General features: G+C 42.2%; 1 protein-coding gene across 4 annotated transcripts in view; it reads right to left on the reverse strand.

Annotated features, from left to right (window-relative positions):
- Positions 1 to 2,150: 2,150 nt before the first annotated feature.
- The window catches only part of nsmfa (NMDA receptor synaptonuclear signaling and neuronal migration factor a), a 56,755-nt gene continuing 37,160 nt past the window's right edge, over positions 2,151 to 21,745 (reverse strand). For all 4 annotated transcript variants that reach the window (XM_061733429.1, XM_061733427.1, XM_061733428.1 and 1 more), the window contains 8 exons: positions 20,757 to 20,887; positions 17,332 to 17,415; positions 17,153 to 17,186; positions 14,308 to 14,378; positions 14,090 to 14,169; positions 13,681 to 13,783; positions 4,311 to 4,386; positions 2,151 to 3,052 (listed from right to left, as the gene is read on the reverse strand). In XM_061733429.1, coding sequence (XP_061589413.1) covers positions 2,955 to 3,052; positions 4,311 to 4,386; positions 13,681 to 13,783; positions 14,090 to 14,169; positions 14,308 to 14,378; positions 17,153 to 17,186; positions 17,332 to 17,415; positions 20,757 to 20,887 — 677 coding nt within the window. In that variant the 3' untranslated portion in view covers positions 2,151 to 2,954. The remainder of the gene's footprint in view (positions 3,053 to 4,310; positions 4,387 to 13,680; positions 13,784 to 14,089; positions 14,170 to 14,307; positions 14,379 to 17,152; positions 17,187 to 17,331; positions 17,416 to 20,756; positions 20,888 to 21,745) is intronic.

Below are 21,745 nucleotides of genomic sequence, written 5' to 3' on the forward strand. Positions count from 1 at the left end.
CACTTTTGTGATCTCCCATTGCTGCTACAGTATGTTCCTGATATATTAAACGGTGCCAGGGGTGAAGCTCAGAGGAAAAACTAAATAAATATATGAAACAAAATAATTCCATTAAAACCCAGCGGCTGTTTAGGGCGCCTTCTTGGAGAATTTGTCAGCTTAATGCTTTTGCTGGAATTAAAATGGCTCAGTGAAACGACAGCTTGCGTAACTGCTGAATTTTAAATCTGGAGTGAAAACATATTGCATGACTCAGGAGAGAGAGAGCACTTGTCTGTGCCAAACTGTAGGCTGAGGGCATAAGTACAAATCACCCCCCCCCCCCCCCCCCCTCAACAACACTAAGTTCTGCTGCATAGAGAGCCCTCCAGCAAGACTGCTTGATTTTACACAAAAAGGTTCAGCATACAGTATATTGCTCAACTATTAAAACATCCATACAAATAATAACCAATGGAGAAGTGTTTACCATTGTGTAATTATCCGGTGTGTTCTTGTGTGTTTGTATGCACGGTGAGGAGCACTTGACCGGACTTACCTAAAAGCTTTCCCCGTGCATTTCTACACCTCTGATCTTATTTGGACATTGCCCTTGGCAGTGTTGCTAACAATTAGAGCTGCTGTTATTGTGCAACACCTCTCTTATTGCCTGAGCTGATCGCTGTGGCAGGACTGATGTATCGCATCACTTAAAAAAAACAAAAAAAACAACCTTCATCACAAATATCACAAATGCTTTTATGATAATTGCTTACTCTGATGAAGCACTCGAGAGGCACAAAAGATCAATACTCCGGTGAGCTCAGTTCCTTCGTGGATTTCAGCAAATTTGCCTTCTTCTGCATCTGACAAACCAAATAATCAACATGAGGCCAGAGTATTGAGAATTTTGTGCTATTGATTGCTACTCGTCAACAGAACCTTTACGCCCAGAGCCACAGGTGATGTCTGAAAATATGTTCACCTCCTGTGCAGTTTTGTTCATGACAAACAGATCTTCATGGTCTTGTTTGTACCTGTGGAGTAACCCTCCAACTTTGTATTCATAGCGTGTGTGTACATCTGTGTGAACACTAGGAATGGGCGATATTTTACCGTACACGATAAAGCGTCAAAAAAATTCCCCACGGTAAGAATTTGTCATCTCGCGGTAAAAACGATAAATTCCTGTTGACGTTTTTGTGCTGATTTATGGTTCTGCTCTAAATCCATGCACAACGTACTTGAAGGAAGGAAGGAAGGAAGGATGGATATGAGCCTGAAAGAAAGAAAGAAAGAAAGAAATGAGCCAGAAAGAAAGAAAGAAAGGAGCAAGAAAGAAAGAAAGAAAGAAAGAAAGAAAGGAGGATAAATTCCCGTTGATACGTGTTTGTGTAACAAACATGGCGGATCGGAGTCATTACAGTTTTGCAGTACAGGTGTAACTCATTTAATTGGTTTTTATCAATTCAATTTAATTGGTGTTGTTTAGTACCACAAAGACTGAATGTGGTGATAGATTTATAGTTACAAAGGTGGAGTTGAATTGGTATTTTTTTTATCGTCATTTTTATCGTTATCGGGATAAATGCCAGAAATTATTGTGATAAATCTTTTAGTCCATACCGCCCATCCCTAGTGAACACTAGACAATCCCCAGGTTGCTTGGGTAATGCGGCATTCCAAAGGATGGACGGACACACACACACACACACACACACACACACACACACACACACACACACACACACACACACACACACACACACACACACACACACACACACACACACAGCTTCCCTGTCTGACAGAGCTCTTCAGTTCAGACAGCTCTGGTCCTCACACTGGATTGCAGCTGAGTGAAGAGGTGGCGGACGCCTGTTTGCCTGCCATAAGGAGAAGCCAGCAACCTTCAGCAGATATAGAGCAGCCAGCGCTGTTAACAGGTCCCAGCTGATTGGCCGGAACCCAAAAGTAGCATAAGAACAAGGAGGATCAGAAGGGCAACTCCTACGCTCAACAAGGTAGGAGCGTTTGGATGGCTGTTACATCCTTTAACACTATGAATCATACAAGAGTGTCATGCTGCATGGATGTACTGTATGTGACACATAGACACCTATGGAGATGCTGGCAATGGTTGTTCTTTTGCGCAGAGGAGCGGCAAGAAACAATACACACAACTTCATGACGTCTCTTTTTTTGAACACTGAGAACACACGCACACATTCAGCACTTTGCACATTTCCCTCAAACACAGATCTCTAACGAGTTAATACATTCATTCAAAGCAATGGCGTCAAATTCAACATTGTCATGATAGAGTGGACAGATTCATTACTTTATGGCTAAAACCTGAGTTATTCCAAAGTATTTCCATATGAAAGTTCACAAACAATGTACATCAAAAATAAAGGATGACTGGTTAATCTGATATAGAGTATTATTTGCATGACTAAAAGCTATGCTAGTATATTCATGTGAACTATACACACGTTAAGATATGGGTTATTTATGTATTATACGTGTGTGAGATTATGTGAGCGGTCCAGTCAAAACAAAACACACAACATCAAGACAGAATGAGTTACAACAATTCTTCTGAAGCACATTAGCCTCAAAAAGCATGTCCCTGCAACTCAGGTGTGACTTTCTTTTTCTAAATATTTGTTGAAATTTTGCATTTTTTCAAAAGGCAGATAGATTTAGAGACTATGATGAGGCTTCTCCCTTGTCTTTTTCCATTATGTCTTGTGTTTTCTTTTTTTTCCTAGTTAGTGCCCTACTCTCACTCTGGAAACAGGAAGAACAGAGTCCCAGCGCTTTCATCTTCAGCTTCTTCCTCCTCTTCTCTTCCCAGCTTCTCCAGAATGACAGTAGGCGTGGCCGAGCAACGTTTGCTCACTGGATCAGTTTTGAACAGGGTCCTCTTGATGCCCGGGGGCGCTTCAGCAGTCGCTGTCCACGTGTCTTTGTCACAAAAAGTCCTCATAGTCCAAGAGTTTGGAGTGTTGCCGTGTCTTCCAGAGGCGGTAGAGCCGGAAGTCAAAGTACATCTCAATCACTTCTTTGCCTTTAGTGGTAAATGGGAAGTGGAAAACTTGAGTTATGCACAAAATATTTATTATTAGCTAAAATCAGTTCAAATAGACTTCTCACCCCTAATGTAAACATAGCTTGAGGGTTTCTGGAAAAATAAAACATGCTTTTTTGTGCCCAAGAGTGCATTTTTAATCCCATCTCTTCTCTTAACTGTTCTATAAAAGACTCAAAACTACCAATCAAACTGCATCCCTAAACTGTTGTTCAAGGTGAGTTTCTCAGGAAACCCTTCCCAAAATTGGTAGTCCAACATTTTATAGATCAGTATTTACTCCTATAAGTCCTGCAATTACATAGCACGATGCCAGAAGAAGCTTTAAAAAGTCAAGGTCATCTTAGCTTGTCTTGAGAGTTTATGTATTTAATATAAAGCCTCATCTGTAAACTGGAGTTGTGGGTTTAAGGTGGGGAGCTCTAATGAAAGATGAAGTGTTTTTAAGCTTAATATTTCAGTTTGTACTGGTTTGATTATTGATGAATGGAGGTGTAACACTAGTTACACGCATAGGATAGGGACTGGATTTAGAGTAAACCCTGAACAGCTAAAAAAAAGTGAAACTTCTTCCGACATGCATCCACTTTTATAATATTTTGTGTTACACTTAATCCTAGGTGAAACATATATAGCAGGATGTGAAGTTGGGTGAAGGAAAATGTTGCGAGGCTGGTCTGGGATTGACGATGTCACAGATTTAAGTCATAATTTTTGATCACAGAAAATGTAATAAGATAATGAAATAAAGAATAAAATAATTAAACATTAAATAATTATTTAAAGTGAAGCTTTTTTTCTTCTAAAAAGGTTTATTTTTGTTATTAGTGATGCAAGACAAAAAGTGCCTATACCTTGAAAATATGCAAGACATTAAGATGTGATCAGCTTTGATAACAAAAATCCTCCAAATGGAGCAAGAAGATGAAAATGAAGTAGAAAATAGATTCATGTTCAAGGAGAAAATTAGGTGATTTAAAATCAAAAGCACACAAGATGTGACACGATACACTAAATAAATCACATTTTCAAGTAATCAAACAGCTGTTTTGGTGAATTTCTGGTCCAGTGTTGTCAATACTGGACAAGGCTGTCAGTGCTGTGCAGATGGTACGTGTAGGAATCATTTCCCACCGTATGCACAAGATGTTACGTGTAAGTGCGCATGAGTCAGTATGTGTGGGTGAACCCTGTAATCTGCATATCTGAGTGTGTTTGGGCGTTTGTTCAGACCCACCTTGCGCAGACAGCTCCAGCGGTGACTGGAACTCCACAGAATAAGGCCTCATCAGATTCTTCAGTTTCTCGAACAGCTGTTGGGCCGAGATAAAAAAGCAACCATCAATTAATCCCACTTCACTTTGATACGCTTGCAGCGGGGGAGCCTGCATTTACAGAAATGTTGCACACAGAAGTAAAAACACACACAACAGTATTACTTGGCTTGGTATTAGCTAAGAGGGAGGTAAAACAGAGAACAGAAAATGTTAGTGTTCATTTATCCTGGTATTTCCCATGTGACCTCCTCAGCAATGCATCACAGAAGAACTTATGTGTCTTCTACAGAATAGCTAATTATTTAGCATCTGCAAAGTCACAGTCAGTATGTTTACGTAATGTTAGAAAAAAACAAATTAATTAATTAGTTTGACTGAAAGTGTATCCTAAAAAGAAACATCTTGGTATGACTGAAACCCAACCGATCACAGTCTGGCCAACACACCAAGATAATGCAGTTGAAGTCGGCTAAATCCTGCATGTGAATGTTCACCTGGATTGAAACTGTCCTACATACTCTGCATATGCCCTACAGTTGTAGCCTGGCACGTTGTTCCAGAAAATGACAGATGAAGCTACAACAGATTAGAAAAAAAACTAAAACATAAAACCATACAAGACATAAATATACACTGAGCTGCAAGTCTGCCCAGTTTACCATTCGTCATTGTGCCACTTAGCTGCTCTCAGCTTAACCAAAGACAGGGCCATGTAAATATCTTAATATTCAGGAAATCTGTTTTATCTTAAAAGTTTTCTATGAATTATGAGTAACAATGTCAAAAAAGACATTTGCACTGAAAAGAAAGGCATTAGCTCACAGCATCAGATCACGCTTTAGAGCTCATCCGTTGATCAGAATGATAGCAGACCTCGCAAGACAGGACTCCGCCATCAACACAGAAAAGTCAGGCACTGTTCTAAGCAGTATTGTAGTAACAATCTCGCATTTTTCAACTTTGTTGGCCAACATACAGTCTTTCACCTTCTATAACACCATGTTGTTGTAAACAAAACTCAAGATGTAATGTGCAACACTAATTGGCGGATCTTGTTGCAGACGGACTGTAACTGGCAGCAGCACAAACAGCTCATTCAGTGCAAGGTATAGGTAGGAAGGACTAAAGACTATTTGAAAAGATTTGTTTTACAAGCGTGGTGTTTTAAGCTGTCTCTCTTGAAACATTTTTTGTGTCTTCTCAAAGAAAACCTGTTCCCAGTAGTTCGATTCCATGGAATCGTTAACCCGTCCGCCTAAAGATTCCGTTAATGGTTCTGCCAACGTCTCACGCATCAGGGTGATTACATCATGTACATGCTTCGTATTTTGACTCCGAATGTCTCCAGCATGGCGTGGACGCAGAAACGCACCAAAGTTTGGTTATATTTCACAAAAAAGGGACAATACTAGGGCCAAGTGCAACCATAGACTGTATATAATAATGGACGAAGCATTCGATCACGTGACCCATTGGTTTCTGAAGACCAGTTTTGAAGTCTGTTCTCCTTCATACAGAGCGAAGCCATGTCACTCAGCAAGCCCTTGGGGACGCGCCCACTGCAGATCCATCATAGTTAGCTTTGCTCACATCCTTCAGTCGAACCCCACCGACATATCTGGAGATCTGCCCTCAGACTTGTACAGCGGGATACACCATTTGATATATTGACTTCACGATAAAATCCAAAATGACCGTCCCATTTACCCGACACTGGGTTTGTGCAAACGGATAGTTAGGTGAAGGGCGGTAGCTTGACAATTACAGATAAGGAGCTGACTGCCAAACAATCATATTAAAAATAAATGTAATGTGTGATATACAAACCAATCCCAGCAGCTTTTGAACCAGGCTGTAAATATGATTATTTATGGTCTCAAGTGGGACATTTTAACATGGAGGTCAATGGAGATTTGACTTGCTTTTGCAGCCGCTCTTTATCGGTCAGTCGAGGAACTGCAGCGAACCTTAGTCCTGCATGAGCATCAATGTGGAAGTGAGATGGTTGGTGCTTGGCTGCAACAGGTTCAGGGCTTTGATCACATCAAAGGGGGGAAACACTTCCAACACTGAAACACTTTCTGCATAAAAACTGTTAATGTCGAAAAGTCTATAATTGCGATTGTATTTATGTCACAAAGTTCATTTGAAAAGCTTCCTGTTTTTCAGCTTAAGCCAGTTTTGATGAAGTTGAAGTTCAGTGCAAAATAAAGTGTTAATGTTACCAAAGCCATTTGTCCTATATTTGTACTGTATAACTGGAAGAGAATCAATAAGAGAATCGATAAGGAAACAAATCAATAAGCGATATCGATAATGGAACCAGAATCAGTAAATTCTTAACAATTCCCATCCCTACAGAAGATAATTTTTTACTACCAAATTTGACCTTTATTAGACTGTCAGTAGAAGCAGAACAGATGTGTTGCTGTCCTCAAATTCGAGCAGAGAAATCAGTGAGATTTCGTTGCTTTATTTATTTATTTTTTTTATCAGGAAGAACCTTGTCAGAGAAATCAAAGGCCAAAAACCTCTTTGTTTTTTTCCCCTTCATGATGTTAAATTGGAAGTGGTGAAAAAACAGCACTCCTCTTCTGTCTGTTATGCTGTTTTTGCATTCATTTGAAAAAGATAAAAGAAGGTGCTTAGATCTTTGATGCGGAGCAGAGACTGTTTAATGATACACAGGCGACGTCTGTAGTCCTGCGAGAGCTGGAAGCGAACAGCAAATCCAGGAGAAGTGTGCTGCATGTTAAGTCATTTCCTTTCTTGGTGGCTTCTTTCAGTTGTTAATGGCTGTTGATACTGAGGCATTACAAGATGAAAATAATTTGTTTACAAAAGCAACGCACATTAAAGAATCTCCAGATGTTTGACATCATTTTCAAATAGGGGCATGCTACCTCTGTGACCTTCTCACTGCCCCCACGCTCTACATCTCCAGCCTTTGCTTTCATGAAGCAGCTCCACCCGACTAAAACACAAGACCCAGCTCTTAGGAGCATCAACCGCTTGGCCCGCGTTACAATAACAACGTGACATCAAAGGGGAAATTACCATTTCAAAATTACCTTTTGTTGTGTTTACAAGTAAGATCCCTTTGATATTCATGGTTGATTTTATTATTGATAAAAAAAAATGATGTTCTTATTTTCCAAAGATAGTTTTAATTTAGATGTCTGTGGAAGCACGCTAACTAGCACGGTTGCAAGATTAGGTAAATATTCTGTATAATGCACCATTCTGTATGTTGGCATTAAAGTCTTTATTCATAACTGCATATATTCATATGTAATATGTTAGTGAATGAGAGGGAATGTGTGCATGTTGTGAGTGCAATTGAACATAAAACCTGATTTTAATCACTTGGTGTGAATGACTAGGTTGAAATTTAATTAATTAATATTTGTTTTTAAAGAAAATACTGCTTTTTGTGACGTATGAGTTGTATTAGTTGCTCCAGCCAAGCAACCGCTGCTGCCACACCAGTCGGACTGGAGATAGCTAACAACAGAGGCCTGTGGCATTGGTAACAGTGAACTATTGATAACTGAGGAAGATGGGCATGTTTTATCCAAGTGCCAACCTTTCAACTTCCAGATTGAAGCCAACACAGAAGTAATGTAACTTGTAGTTCCTCGAGTAACCACTGGGGGGCCGGCACCAAAATCAAGTAAATCTTCAAGGACTCCAATGTTAAAATGTCCAACTTTACAGAAAATAAACAAAAGAAATTTACACCAACCCATTTTTGACTTGAAACGCTGAAGAGCTGGTAGAATTGGCTAACTTTGATTGACATAAGGTGGTTGTGTTCCTGTTGATTTCCCAGTCCTATATGTTCCACCCATTTGTGCCATGGTGCAATCTATGTTCCACCTATCTGCCCAACTGGGGTTGGGTGGAGTTGGGTGATGATAGCATCCCATCTTGTGGTTGACGTCACAGAAGGATTTGTCTAGTTCTCTACAGTCTATGGCCTGAATAAGCTAAAGTAGCACGTTCTTATATATACACACACTAAGTCAAACCATTTCAATGCACATGGTGAGTTTTAAATATGCAGAGAAGTCTGGTTAATTTCACTACAAGTTCCTTAAAGGGGACCTATTATGGCATCTAATAGCTATTTTAAACAGGCCAGAATGTCTTAAAAAACAAGCTTTTGATTGTTTTTGCTAAATAAATTAGAAATTCAGCCTCTGAGCCATGTCTTTATCATCCCATTCTCTAACCTCATTATCTATGCTGGATTCTGAGTGGCTATGAGAGGCTATGATAATGAGGTACTGTGCTGATTGGCTGCCTGAATGATGCGATACACCGCTACGGAAAAATGGCGGAAGCTTCGGCCGGCGGAGTTAGTTGTGGGCGTGGTTTCACGCATCGGAGGCCAACCTATGTAAATCGCATTTTTGTTACGTAACGAAAGGGAGCAGAATCTGGATGGCCATCACAGCCACATCACACTGGACGGCTCATCCGGGCGGCTGTACAGACCCTGCAGAATTTGGTTGCTTTCCTCCTTCTCTGAGTTGGCAGGCTGAGGGGAGACCACTTTATATATGTTAAAGCAAGAAAAAATGTGTTTTTCATAATAGGTCCCCTTTAACATCTGATATAGATGCATAAAACCATAGTCAAGGGCTCTCGGCCAGTGTTATCATTTGAGACCGAAAAGGATAGGGAGCTTGTTTAAAGAAGGGATAAACTTTCTACCATTGTATTAACATTGTCAAATGGTTTATTCAAATGGAACCAAACCAAATTGTTTTTCTTAAGACAGTCGCAATGTTTTGTTATATTGTACATAAAATCATTAAGCTAAGTGCAAATGGAAAAACACGTGTGACTATGATGTTCTGACATGAGGACCAAAGTTGAGTGTCCTGGATGAAAGTTCTGCACTCATTCTTTTACCAACCATGCGTCTTTCACTGGTTTTGTATTCAGCGCGATTCTTCGGTAAATCATTAATCTGCATATTAAAATGTTACTGGGGCATTAAAATAAGACATGGAGGACAACATTTTAGTATATGACAGGTTGGAAAAGAAAGTGTGTCATATATAGTGAATCATAGGCGGGTTTTAATATGTACTTAGTTGTGGTACAATTGTAGTGCAATGGAGCAAAAGGTTTCTGGTTGCTATATATGGTCGAATCAGGTAAAATTACCATTTCAGTAATGCGCTTTTTTCTCTGTAGTTCCAAATGCACGTCTTACATTTTATTTTCTACCTATGAAGCAGACAAATCCCTCACCCAAAAAGATTATTTTGGAATCTTGGAACAGAGTCAAACCTTTGAAAAACAAAGGTTTTGTAGTTCTGGCTTCACACACTCTTGAAACAAATGGATTAGTTTGTGCTTTTCCATTGGGGCAGTGATATCAGTGATGTGCAGCATGTTCTGCAAACCGTCCATCAACCCTAGAGAAAAGCACTTTATCTAACAAAGCACTGTTTGGCAGACATGGCTGAAACAGACGGTTGGGTCAGACGAATGGTGTGTATGTGTTGACAGCTTGTGTGTGTGTGTGCAATGACTTTTTTGGGGGTGTGTGACATCAGTGTATATAGCTGTGTATTTGGAACAGAGAGGTGTAGCACCCGTTCAATATTTCTGCTGTTTGGCTTTACCCAGTAACATCATTGGAGATAGGAGATACAAATCTAATGGCTGAAGGAAGAGAAGGTGTGAAACCAGGACAGCTAGATGAATATCAGACAGACGAGGGTAGCAACAGAAGCTGAGAACATAATAATAAAAGGACAAGTCAAAAAAAATGTGAAATAAGAACAAAGAGTAGGAGAGATGAAGTTAAACAGATGAGATAACCAAATTAAGTTACATAATCATTTCATAAACTATATAAAACTAAGATTTTGAAAATGTTCTCAATTCAGGTAATTACACTTGTTCATATGTGATATGTTCATATGTTGATGGCTGCCTTTACTCTGAGCAATTCCAGTTGCCTATATCAGATTGTTTTGACAAATTGCTTACATCATCTTTCAAAAGCTTTTCATATCTGATTTCTGCATTAATGCAGGTTAGCATCTAGGCCAACAATGTCCAAGGTAGATGGGTTAGGCTATGCTGACTCTAACTAACTAATCCTAAAACTAATCCTTATGAAATCAAAGATATGAGTCACATGAAAATGGAAAATCGAATCTATCTGCTGATAATAATATATCCAATTTATACCACATTTGTTCAAATCCATGTAAGTTTTCTCTGCGTACACGTCTGCTGGTCATACTCGATCTGTGCCACATAAGAGAAAAAAAAATCAGATTGAACTGTGTAGTGTAAGTGCAGCTATGATGTACCATGTTAGACACTGTTTAGGAGCGTGACTGTAGGCTAGCTTGTTGGTTGCAGCTGCAGTGTTTATAAAATGTTTTGAAGACACTTGAGGGAGCATACAATGAACGCATCCCCAGTCTTGGGTGGAAAACGACTTCCAATACAGATTAATTAAAGAACCACAGAAGAATTTTTTCAGTCTATATGTTTCAGTTTCATATAGAGGAATAATTGAATCCTTTTATGAAGCATGGTCCATCTCTCACGGCCTCCCGTTCTTACTATTGGCAAAAACCAGTGAAACTAAGGTTTGATGCCCCCCATTTCTCTCATGCAACAACTGTGTATCGCTTGTATGTTACAGATTAACAAGAAAAGAATAGCTCACAGAACTATGTTGGACATCAGAGCAGAGGTGACCATGGGACTTTAGAGAGTAAAGATGGAAGAGAAAATTAGAGTGACCAAATAAGAAACAAATCAAATCTTAGTGTCATAAAAGGGACTTGACCTCCACGTCTGTAGGGGGATCTGCTGTGCTACAAACTGCAGAAGGTCTTCTGTGATATCAGACTTCGTCTCAAGACCATAGTAAAACATAAAATCTTCTGAGCTGTTTACTAGTTGGGCTGTTACTCAGGATGAGAAAAAAAGATTGAAATTAAAGCTGCAAGCAGCGATGAATGGGCCCTCGCACGTGCAATTTTTCCCAATTATCGTCAAGGACTAACAAAACCGAGTCTGATGACACCACCCACGACTCTTTATGTCAAACCATTCAAAAGTTATGGCAGAAAATAGGAACTATCAAATATCAACCAATCAGAATAAGGGGCGGGGCTAATTCATGCCAATGAAGGTCAAGTACTCAATACCGAGTCCGATGACACCACCCACATGTCTTTATCACAACCCGTTCAAAAGTTAAGGCAGAGAATAGGGACTATCAAATATTGACCAATCAGAAGAAGGGGCAGAGCTAATTTGCACCAATTATAGTCAAGGACTCAAAACCGAGTCCGATAAAACCACCCATGACTCTCTATGTCAAACCATTCAAAAGTTATGGCAGAAAATAGGATCTATCAAATATCGACCAATCGGCTACTAGTATCACTTCCTGTGTAGCGTTGAAGTTTGACGCGATGCCACGGCCACGCCAGTTCACGAAAACTCACGATTTTGATAACTTTTCATCATTAACGTCTTTTGTGTCTCCTGAGCGAGTTTTATGTCGAATGGACGATCCTGCTAGGAGGAGTTCGTTAAAGTACGAGTCATGAAAATGGCATAAATTGCGCCAAAATTACACGATTAATTCAAAATGGCCGACTTCCTGTTCAATTTCGGCCATGGCGCTAAGAGACTTTTCTTTAAGTTGCACCATGATACAGGTGTGTACCGATTTTCGTGCATGTACGTCAAACCGTATTGTGGGGCTTGAGGCACAAAGTTTTCTAGGGGGCGCTGTTGAGCCATTAGGCCACGCACCTTTTTGACACTATTAAAATACGTAATTTTTTGCCAGGCCTGGCTTGCGTACAAAAATTGGTGACTTTTGGGGCATGTTTAGTGGGGCAAAAAGGCCCTCATTTCGTCGGAAGAAGGAAAAAAAAAAATTCCTACAGATACAATAGAGCCTTGGCACTGTCAGTGCTCGGGCCCTAAAAAGTCTGCTTTGACTACGGGTACTCCAGTTAAACCTTTCAATTATGTTTTACCCTGCACACTCTGAAGCTATTCCCCACCTACAAATTGTCAAAAAGAAATGAGAACACACAGTTCTACTTCCTAAGTATTTTTAGCTCACGTTCACTATGTAGTGCTAAAAAGCTTTTGCCAAAAATGATCAAATCAACTGTCACAGACTATTCTTCAATTGCCATTTAAGAGGTCAAAATTAAATGAGAGCTTTAGAACTTGGAAATCCCACACTGCAGTAAAACAAACAAAAAACTAAACAGAAAAAACCCTCTTCATCAAGCACTTCTGTTTCTTTTAAGCGGTGAAACACCCATCCTCCTGCAGGAAATGATGACTCTGAAACCAGTCGTGAGGAATCTGACTGCTGTGAAAACAAGCGGGGTAACAGCTTAAACAATATACATGAATACATGTACACATTTACATGAATATATGTTATTATATGAATATGTTATTGCAGTCCAGTAGAAAATGGCTTGTATGTGAGCCTTTTAAAGTCCTCTGATGTTTACAGTGAAGATTCCAAGGACACCAGAGGTTTATCATGTTGGTTTATTTGCAGCTTTGAAATTAGAGCTAAATAATGATTTAAAGCTGTTTTATCACTAGATCATTGGATTTGGAGAGGTTTGAGCCCTTCATGCTGAAGTGGACTGAAAAGGGCAATGAAACAGTAATGAACAACCAGCAGACCGTTCAGAGGGGAGTGAAACACAGTTTCAAATAAGGCCAACAAACACTACAGGATAGTAAAAACTGAGATATTTGACTCGTCTACTATCTTTCCCCTGGAAATATGTACGCAGGTTTTAAGCACAAAATTTTTGGGCTGGAAACCAGTCCTAGTTTAGTACTGCGTAGTTGAGCACTCTGCTGATATTCTGTTTGAAACCTTGTTAGCTCATCCATTACAACGTGAACAACTCACACAGCTTATTCGAAAGACCCAAATGACTTAAAGGTCTGCATTTTTTTATTGAAAAAAAAAAATTCTGGCAGAGCAAAGTTACATGAAGTAAACTGTGTCACCCAACTAAAAATAAAGGCACTTCCTCTTCTTTGTATAATGGTTCGGTTTGCTTCTTGAAAAGTGTAATGATATAACGTGGCCTTTTCAGATACTTGTCTTTTATTTGTTTTTGTTTTTTTCGTATCAATGACCTCTACTTAATAGATGTGGAAACGGACGCAGCATCCACCAAGACTTTTTATGCTTCCTCAAAACGGTTTAATGGAACCTGCTTATAAGCTGAGAAACGTCATTTTATTTTATTTACATGCATGGGTCGTGCGTTTGTGTTGGAATACCTTCACTCCATTTGGGTTCCCCAGGACATAACATCCCATTATGTGGATGACATTTGGCTCAGGGTTGACTTTACTCATGAAGCGACTGAGTCTCCTCCAGAATCTGAACAGAGAAAAAAACAATTTTTCCAATCAGAATACGTTTCACTTTTTGCTTGTTTACTGCTTTGAAAAGCATCAGTTTGAATAGTAATTATAAAAGATAAATGTTTGGAGAAAGTTGGAACCAAGGTCCCATAGAGGTTGTTTTTCTTAAGGTCCTGTGATCCTTTTAGTAAATAATCAAAAGTTTAACCCTGTTGCTGATAGAGCATGTTTGAATATAAAACAGCTATGGACACTGAAAGTACATAAAGGTGGCTGATATGGTTCGGGAACTGGACTAGTTAGTTGAACTGGACTAGCTTACTGGCTCATGTCCTCTTCTTTTTCCACCTTAGCAAACGTTGCCACTTTATTCTTCAGTAAATACAAATGCCCGGGGCCTCCCTAAGCAGAAACAACAACATAATATTCGATAAGCGCAGAACAGTGCAGTGGGGCGTGAACGGATAGGAACTAAAACACATAATTCTACAAATACCATGGGATTTAGCTTCCTTCGGCCCTCACTGCCTTGCTGCTCACCTGGCAAAAGATGAGCATCCTCCAGAATTTGCTTCCTCTCCTGTAGGCTGTAAGCTTCTTGTCTATTTCCTCTGTGGCACAGAGAAAGAGTAGGATTGATATAAATTACAGGGACTGAGAGAATTAAGACTGAAGGAAAGTAGAGAGACTGCAAGTGACAAAAGGAGACATGAACGGAAAGAGACTCTGGAGGGAGAGTTCCAGTGCAGCTGCAATAATAGACAGGGGAGCACCAACCGGAGATGCCATTCAAATTGAAGGTAACAGCTTATACAAGTGTTACAGTGCAAAAAGACAGATCAGGGAGATTGTCCACATGCCATGTGCACTAACAGTCAAGTTTTTAACTCTCGTAAGTTATTTTTGATGTATTACTAGACATTTCAGTAGTGAGCAGACATAGTATATTCTCAGATCACAATACTATGAAAAAGAGTTCAGATGAGGATCATTAACTGTATTAATAATCGCTGGCTTGGGACTTTGAATGTGTCTATTTGTCAGGGTTTGACACTTCCCCCCAGTTTGAGTTTTAGTTCTGTCCCTCCTGTTTCCCCTTTGCCCTGATTGTGTCTGCACCTGTGTCTCGTCGTGTCTCGTTATCCCCTGTGTATATCTGGTCTTGTCATTCCTTTGTTGCCTGTCGGTCCGTACTGTTTGTTCCCTCCATGTGCTCCTGGTTTTCGATCCCTGTATACGTGAGTTTGTCTTGATCCTGCCAAGCAGCGCTTTTGTTTTTTGCCTTTTGGAATAAACCCTTGTGTTTTTTTTGAGAACTCCTGCCTCCAGCCTCCCTCTCTCTCCTTGCGTTTGGGTCCTCAACACCACGCCCTTGTGACAGAACGGACCGACCAGCTTGGACCCAGCAGGAGAGAGTGCATCGGCCCCTGCTCCGGTGATGGTCCCGGACCCCCCACAGCCTGCGCCTCGGACCCGGGTACCCCCGCAGCCTGCGCCTCGGACCCGGGTACCCCCGCAGCCTGCGCCTCGGACCCAGGTACCCCCGCAGCCAGCGCCACGGACCCGGGTCCCCACTCGGGCAGCTCCGGGGATCCTCTGCCCCCCGACGCCGGCTCCCCGCATCCTGTCTGCCCCTGTTCCGGCGCCCCGCATCCTGTCTGCCCCTGTTCCGGCGCCCCGCAGCCTGTCTGCCCCTGTTCCGGCGCCCCGCAGCCTGTCTGCCCCTGTTCCGGCGCCCCGCAGCCTGTCTGCCCCTGTTCCGGCGCCCCGCAGCCTGTCTGCCCCTGTTCCGGCGCCCCGCAGCCTGTCTTCCCCTGTTCCGGCGCCCCGCAGCCTGTCTGCCCCTGTTCCGGCGCCCCGCAGCCTGTCTGCCCCTGTTCCGGCGCCCCGCAGCCTGTCTGCCCCTGTTCCGGCGCCCCGCAGCCTGTCTGCCCCTGTTCCGGCGCCCCGCAGCCTGTCTGCCCCTGTTCCGGCGCCCCGCAGCCTGTCTGCCCCTGTTCCGGCGCCCCGCATCCTGTCTGCCCCTGTTCCGGCGCCCCGCATCCTGTCTGCCCCTGTTCCGGCGCCCCGCATCCTGTCTGCCCCTGTTCCGGCGCCCCGCATCCTGTCTGCCTCTGTTCCGGCTCCCCGCATCCTGTCTGCCTCTGTTCCTGAGGCGGTCCCGCCGCCCATCTCGGTTCCTGAGGCGGTCCCGCCGCCCATCTCGGTTCCTGAGGCGGTCCCGCCGCCCATCTCGGTTCCTGAGGCGATCCCGCCGCCCATCTCAGTTCCTGAGGTGGTCCCGGATGGATCTGCCCAGCCCCGAAAACGGCCCTCTGGCCGGTGTGCCTGGCCCCGAGTCTGGTTCCGGTGTTGGGCCCCCAAAATGACTCTCCGGTTGGCCCTGCCCCGTCGGCGTCCTCCGGAACTCTCTCGCCGGTCTGCTCAGCCTCGAGGACGGCCCCCGGAACGCTCTCGCTGGTCTGCTCAGTCCCGAGGACGGCCCCCAGAACTTTGGCCGTGTGGGGCCTGGGCCCCCTCTGCCCGCCCTGGGTGTGGACTGTTACTGTCAGGGTTTGACACTTCCCCCCAGTTTGAGTTTTAGTTCTGTCCCTCCTGTTTCCCCTTTGCCCTGATTGTGTCTGCACCTGTGTCTCGTCATGTCTCGTTATCCCCTGTGTATATCTGGTCTTGTCATTCCTTTGTTGCCTGTCGGTCCGTACTGTTTGTTCCCTCCATGTGCTCCTGGTTTTCGATCCCTGTATACGTGAGTTTGTCTTGATCCTGCCAAGCAGCGCTTTTGTTTTTTGCCTTTTGGAATAAACCCTTGTGTTTTTTTTGAGAACTCCTGCCTCCAGCCTCCCTCTCTCTCCTTGCGTTTGGGTCCTCAACACCACGCCCTTGTGACACTATTATAAATACAGATTTAAGCTCATGCATTCAATTCTTGGTGTGAGTTTGATTCTATATTTATTCTGTTTGAAAGCTTTGGGGGGCGTGGGACATGAACGCTCCCATCATGACTAAACTGCTGAGAACACAGACAAAAATTTTAAAAACAGTATCCGCATCACTTTGCCAGGTATAACTGGTTCCAAGTGAGGGCTGTTGTTGGGCGACTTTTTTATTTACTCCCCTCATTACAATTTAAGCCAGGGTTCAGACAGTTAAACCTGGAGACTAAAGTTAACTCGTTTTTTTTTCAGAAGATGAAAACACTGTCATCTCTTAAATGTGATCTCATGTTGGTCACTTCTAGAAATTATCTTTTTTTTTCTTTGTTTAGTCTACGTTTCCTTTGTTTGCTCACAAATGTTGGACACTCCCTCTCTGCAGGCTCAGTCTTCACAGTTAACATTTACAATTAGTATTATAATTAAAACATACAGTCAACAGACATACTCACCCAAAATATCATCAAAGGTTGCGTGTTCATGGTCCTAAGAGAAAATACGTCCACATATACAACATTTTAGCGAGCACAGATTCACAAAAAAGGAAAAAACAACCCTTTTTAATAGAAAGTTTTTGAAAAACATGTGTTAGTCTGCACACAATGTCTGTTTTTCTGTGTGTTTAACTCACGTAAAGGATGGGGATGATGGATGGATCATCCCTGCGGATAATGGTGGGAACATACTCGGCCTTGGGAACCTTGGAGGAGATCAGCTGAAGGAGAAGCAGGTGAAGGTGAAGAGGAGAAGGAGAAATATGTATGTTAGGTTGGACATAAGGAAAGAAAACAGTGAAAAGTGAGAGAAAATGGAGTAAAAGGAAGAAAGCAAGTAAAAATCTTGCATCCTCTTAATACAGGAATGAAAGGTTAAAATAGTGTATTATTATAGTTAAAGGCTATATTTCATGCCTCGTTTAATTGAGTTCAAATGTACAGAACCAGATTAATTTTTTCTGCGCAATTTGGATTAATTTGATGATTCTCGTTCTTCACTGTTATACCTTTCATTCATTTCTTTTAATCCAAAGTAACTTATATTATATAACTGCCGCATTTGAAACTGAAAGTAAAAAAAGGAGACAAAACTTCTATGCTGATGAAGAACAAACGCACAAGACGTCATTCTGGAAGTCTCACAACATGTAAGCACCTTCTGTGCTTTTCAGTTTTTGTCTGGAGGCTTGTCAGCATTGTTCCTTCAACCGGATTTTTTGTTTTTTTGTGAGTTGTTCCTTCTAAGTGTCTTCAATAGATAACATTGGCGGTGTGAGAGAAGGTGAGCTTGACCCTCTAAAGGTGGAATTTGACTCGTGTTCAGGATCATTACTCTGTTATCGAAGCCATTCTTTTTCTCATCCTCTAATTTTTTTCAGTCGGTTGGTTTTAGAAGCTGCTGGTACTTCTAGTTCTATGCATCTTTCGCTGTAACCAGATACATTTTCCCCATCCCACTGTCTGCATGGCTGTAACAAAGCCCCAATCATGGTCCATCCACCCCAATGCTTCACAGTTGGAGAGGTGCTTCTCATGATGCATTACACCTGGTTTTTCATTTAAACATAGATTTGGTATGGTAGGAAAATTGCAATGTCATCTTCATATCTATCTGACAGGTTCCAGTTTGTTCATGTACATGAAGTTTCTTCAGAACAGTCAAGGGTCTGTTATGGTGTTCCGCAGGGTTCAGTGCTAGGGCCAATCTTGTTCAGTTTATACATGCAGCCATTGGGAAGTATAATCCAGAATCACGGCATACACTTTCATTGTTATGCTGATGATACGCAGCTCTATTTGTCTATGAAGCCGGATGAAACAGAACCGTTAGTTAAACTTCAGGCATGTCTTAGGGACATCAAGGACTGGATGTCCAGAAATGTCTTGCTTCTAAATTCAGATAAAACAGAGGTTATCATTCTTGGTCCAGAGCATCTTAGGAAGGGATTAGATGGTGTTGCGATGGCTTCCAGTGCAACTGTGAGAAACCTTGGTGTAGTTTTCGATCAGGATTTGTCGTTTAAACCATATGTCAATCAGGTTTGTAAAATAGCATTTTTCCATCTCCGTAATATTGCAAAGATTAGGAAAATCCTCTTGCAGAGTGATGCAGAAAAACTAGTTCATGCGTTTGTATCTTCTAGACTAGATTACTGTAATGTGTTATTAGCAGGATGTCCAAGTAATTTGCTGAATAGGCTCCAGCTGATCCCCCCCCCTTTTCTCTTCTCTTTTTTCTTGGTGCAGCATCCTCTGCCGGTGGCGAAGAGCATCTCTGAATGCAAAACACCGGATCCTGCAGTGTGGGAGTGAGGGGGGCAGGGTAACGGCCCCTTTTGGGCGGGGGAGAAGGTTCGTCCCTCAAGACTCCTCTCCCTGGCCCTGCCCCTTTTCAACCTTTCCCCGACCCTGCACCCCAACCTGGGACTTGCTGATTGGGCCGGAGCTTCGGGAGCTGCGTGCTGGCCTCCGGTTCCCACCCCTGGTCATCCCGTTGCTGCTTCCACCTGCCTGCTGTGCTGTTGCCGTCCCTGACCCACCAGTCTGGCCCTCGGCAGGAGGGTCCCCCCTTATGAGCCTGGTCCTGCTCAAGGTTTCTTCCCTCCTAAAGGGGAGTTTTTCCTTGCCACTGTTTGGCTTAAAGGTATTGTGACATAATTTTTTAACATGCTTTTAACACTATTAAAATTCTTGGCCAATATCCCTCAAATGTGTCTAAAAGGGTGTAGCAAGAAAAACCCCCATCCTCCACTCCTCCTCTCCCCCAAACTCCCCGCACACAGCAGACAGTGGATCAATGGTATGTGATTTTGTCTTGCACACCGTCCACGGGCTGAGCCTCGATCAGAAGGACTCAGGCCCCCGACCGACACTGGGCAAGCGGTCTTCCGTACGCCACATTTCCCACGCCCGCCGCTCGGACGGGGATTCGGCGCTGAGCTCTTCCTTCTTCGCTCGCCACTACTGAGGGAATCCTTGTTAGTTTCTTTTCCTCCGCTTAGTAATATGCTTATGCAGCGGGTTGTCTCGTCTGATCTGAGGTCGTAGGCGAAAAAAAAAGGAGAGCGCGGGTGGAGAGGAGAGACGTCTCTCTCCCTCCAGCCCGCGGCTCAGTGCTGATGGGCAGGGAGCTGGGTCGAGGGGGCGGTGATTTAGCGGGTCTATACGTATAGGCCCGCCACCCAACCAGACGCGCCGTTTTTGCATAATTATGCGGAAATTCCCAGAAAGCGCAATATACACTGAATATTAAAAGTTCGTTTTTTTTGGGTGTAATTGATGTCAAGACACCCAACTAAACACAAAAAATCAAGAAAAATGTGTTTTTCATGTCACAATCCCTTTAAGGTTTTTCTCCCACTAGGGGAGTTTTTACCTGCCATTGTTTATGTAATAATTGCTCGGGGGTCATGTTCTGGGTATGGGTCTCTGGAAAGCGTCTAGAGACAACTTTTGTTGTATTAGACGCTATATAAATAAAATTGAATTGAAAATTGAATTGAATTCATAATACCACAAGATTTGTGAAGCTTCTTGATAGATTCCCATTGTTCCTTTTTACTTGTATTTCCTGATTACACTACAAACGAAGGAAACAGTAATGTGCAAAAGGCTTTGCTATCTTTTAGCAGTTTTAATGTGCTTTGTCGGCATCGGTGGTTGTTATTGTCAAAAAGCAGTTGGGGAGCGAATGGCTACTGTTTGATGGGAAATTATTTGAAAATACCTCCTTTTGCATGGAGCTCTTTTCCCCTTTTTTAACTCTAAAATAGAATAGAATAGCTGCTTTATTGTCATTCACAACATACATCAAAAATGCACATTAGAATGAAATACAAAACAAAGATTAGATTACATTATAAGCTTTTAGAGATCACTTCGCTTCCTAAACACTTAATTTGCGCAATAATAATACTATCTCCGCAGGTGCGTACAGATTTGCAGACCACTTTTTGTGGAGTCCCAGCAAACTCATCGTCCAATAATTTATTTACACATATTTTGTGCTGGGAAAAATAAATAATCTGCTGATCTATCCAGTCCAATGTTGATCTTTTACCATGATTTTGGGTGGTATGAAGTCATCGCCCTCGCAGGCCAGTCTCTCCATCTCTCGCTCCTCCTCCCAGTCGAGAGTATCAGTTGGACCTCCTTCCTCTGTGGGGCCACAGGAGGTCTGCAGGTCTCCACCTAAAACAGTAAATGGAAATACTGTTGAGGAACAGGATTTGAGATAATTGGATGCATGTAAAGAGACAGCGAGGGTGGGTGGGATGCAAGAAAGAGACAGAAGGAACATTGGTGGGTGAAGGAATACAGAAAGTCAACACAGGTGCGTGTGGAGGGGAGAAAAAAGAATAGATCTGTTGGAGATGACAATGGCGTAATGAAAGGGAAACAACAAGAGACAGAAAAAGAGTTGATGATGGCGAGTGTGGTAGCAAGATCTCATGTGTCAACTGATAAGATGAATCGCAACACAAGGGGGAGGAGAAAGTGAATATTGTCAAATGGGAACATGTCCTGTTGCATCAAGTCTTGAAGTCTTACTTCTGTAACATCTAGAGATAAGGTTAAAAGGATGGACAACTCTTTAAGTAGATTATTCAATAATCACCACAAAAAGTATACCGGTAATAAGAACAAAGTCTGGCTTATGTGATTTCACATGTTGGGGAGCAGATGATCAAAGGAAACACCTCCGACCTGAACATTCGGTGCAAGCTTTTCTGGTGCAACAATACAAATGTAAAGCATTCTTATCAAATTATTATGTGTTCTTTGGTATTAGCATTATTTTATCAAACGTCTGCATGAAAAAAATAATCCAACAATCTGTAAAGTTACCCAAAAATAATAATGGAAAAGATGTAGGAAAAGAGAGGCAAAGACAAGATTCATGTTTAATTTCCAAAAGTTCAACACAACACCCCCCCACACACACACACAGTAAAAAAAGCATGTTATACAATTATTTTTAATCACACGCTGAAACATAGACACTGATGGAGGTGGGAATAAAAAAAAAGACCTCAGACAACAACGCAG

Source organism: Cololabis saira, chromosome 11, assembly GCF_033807715.1.
Source record: "Cololabis saira isolate AMF1-May2022 chromosome 11, fColSai1.1, whole genome shotgun sequence".
Lineage (NCBI taxonomy): Eukaryota > Metazoa > Chordata > Actinopteri > Beloniformes > Belonidae > Cololabis > Cololabis saira.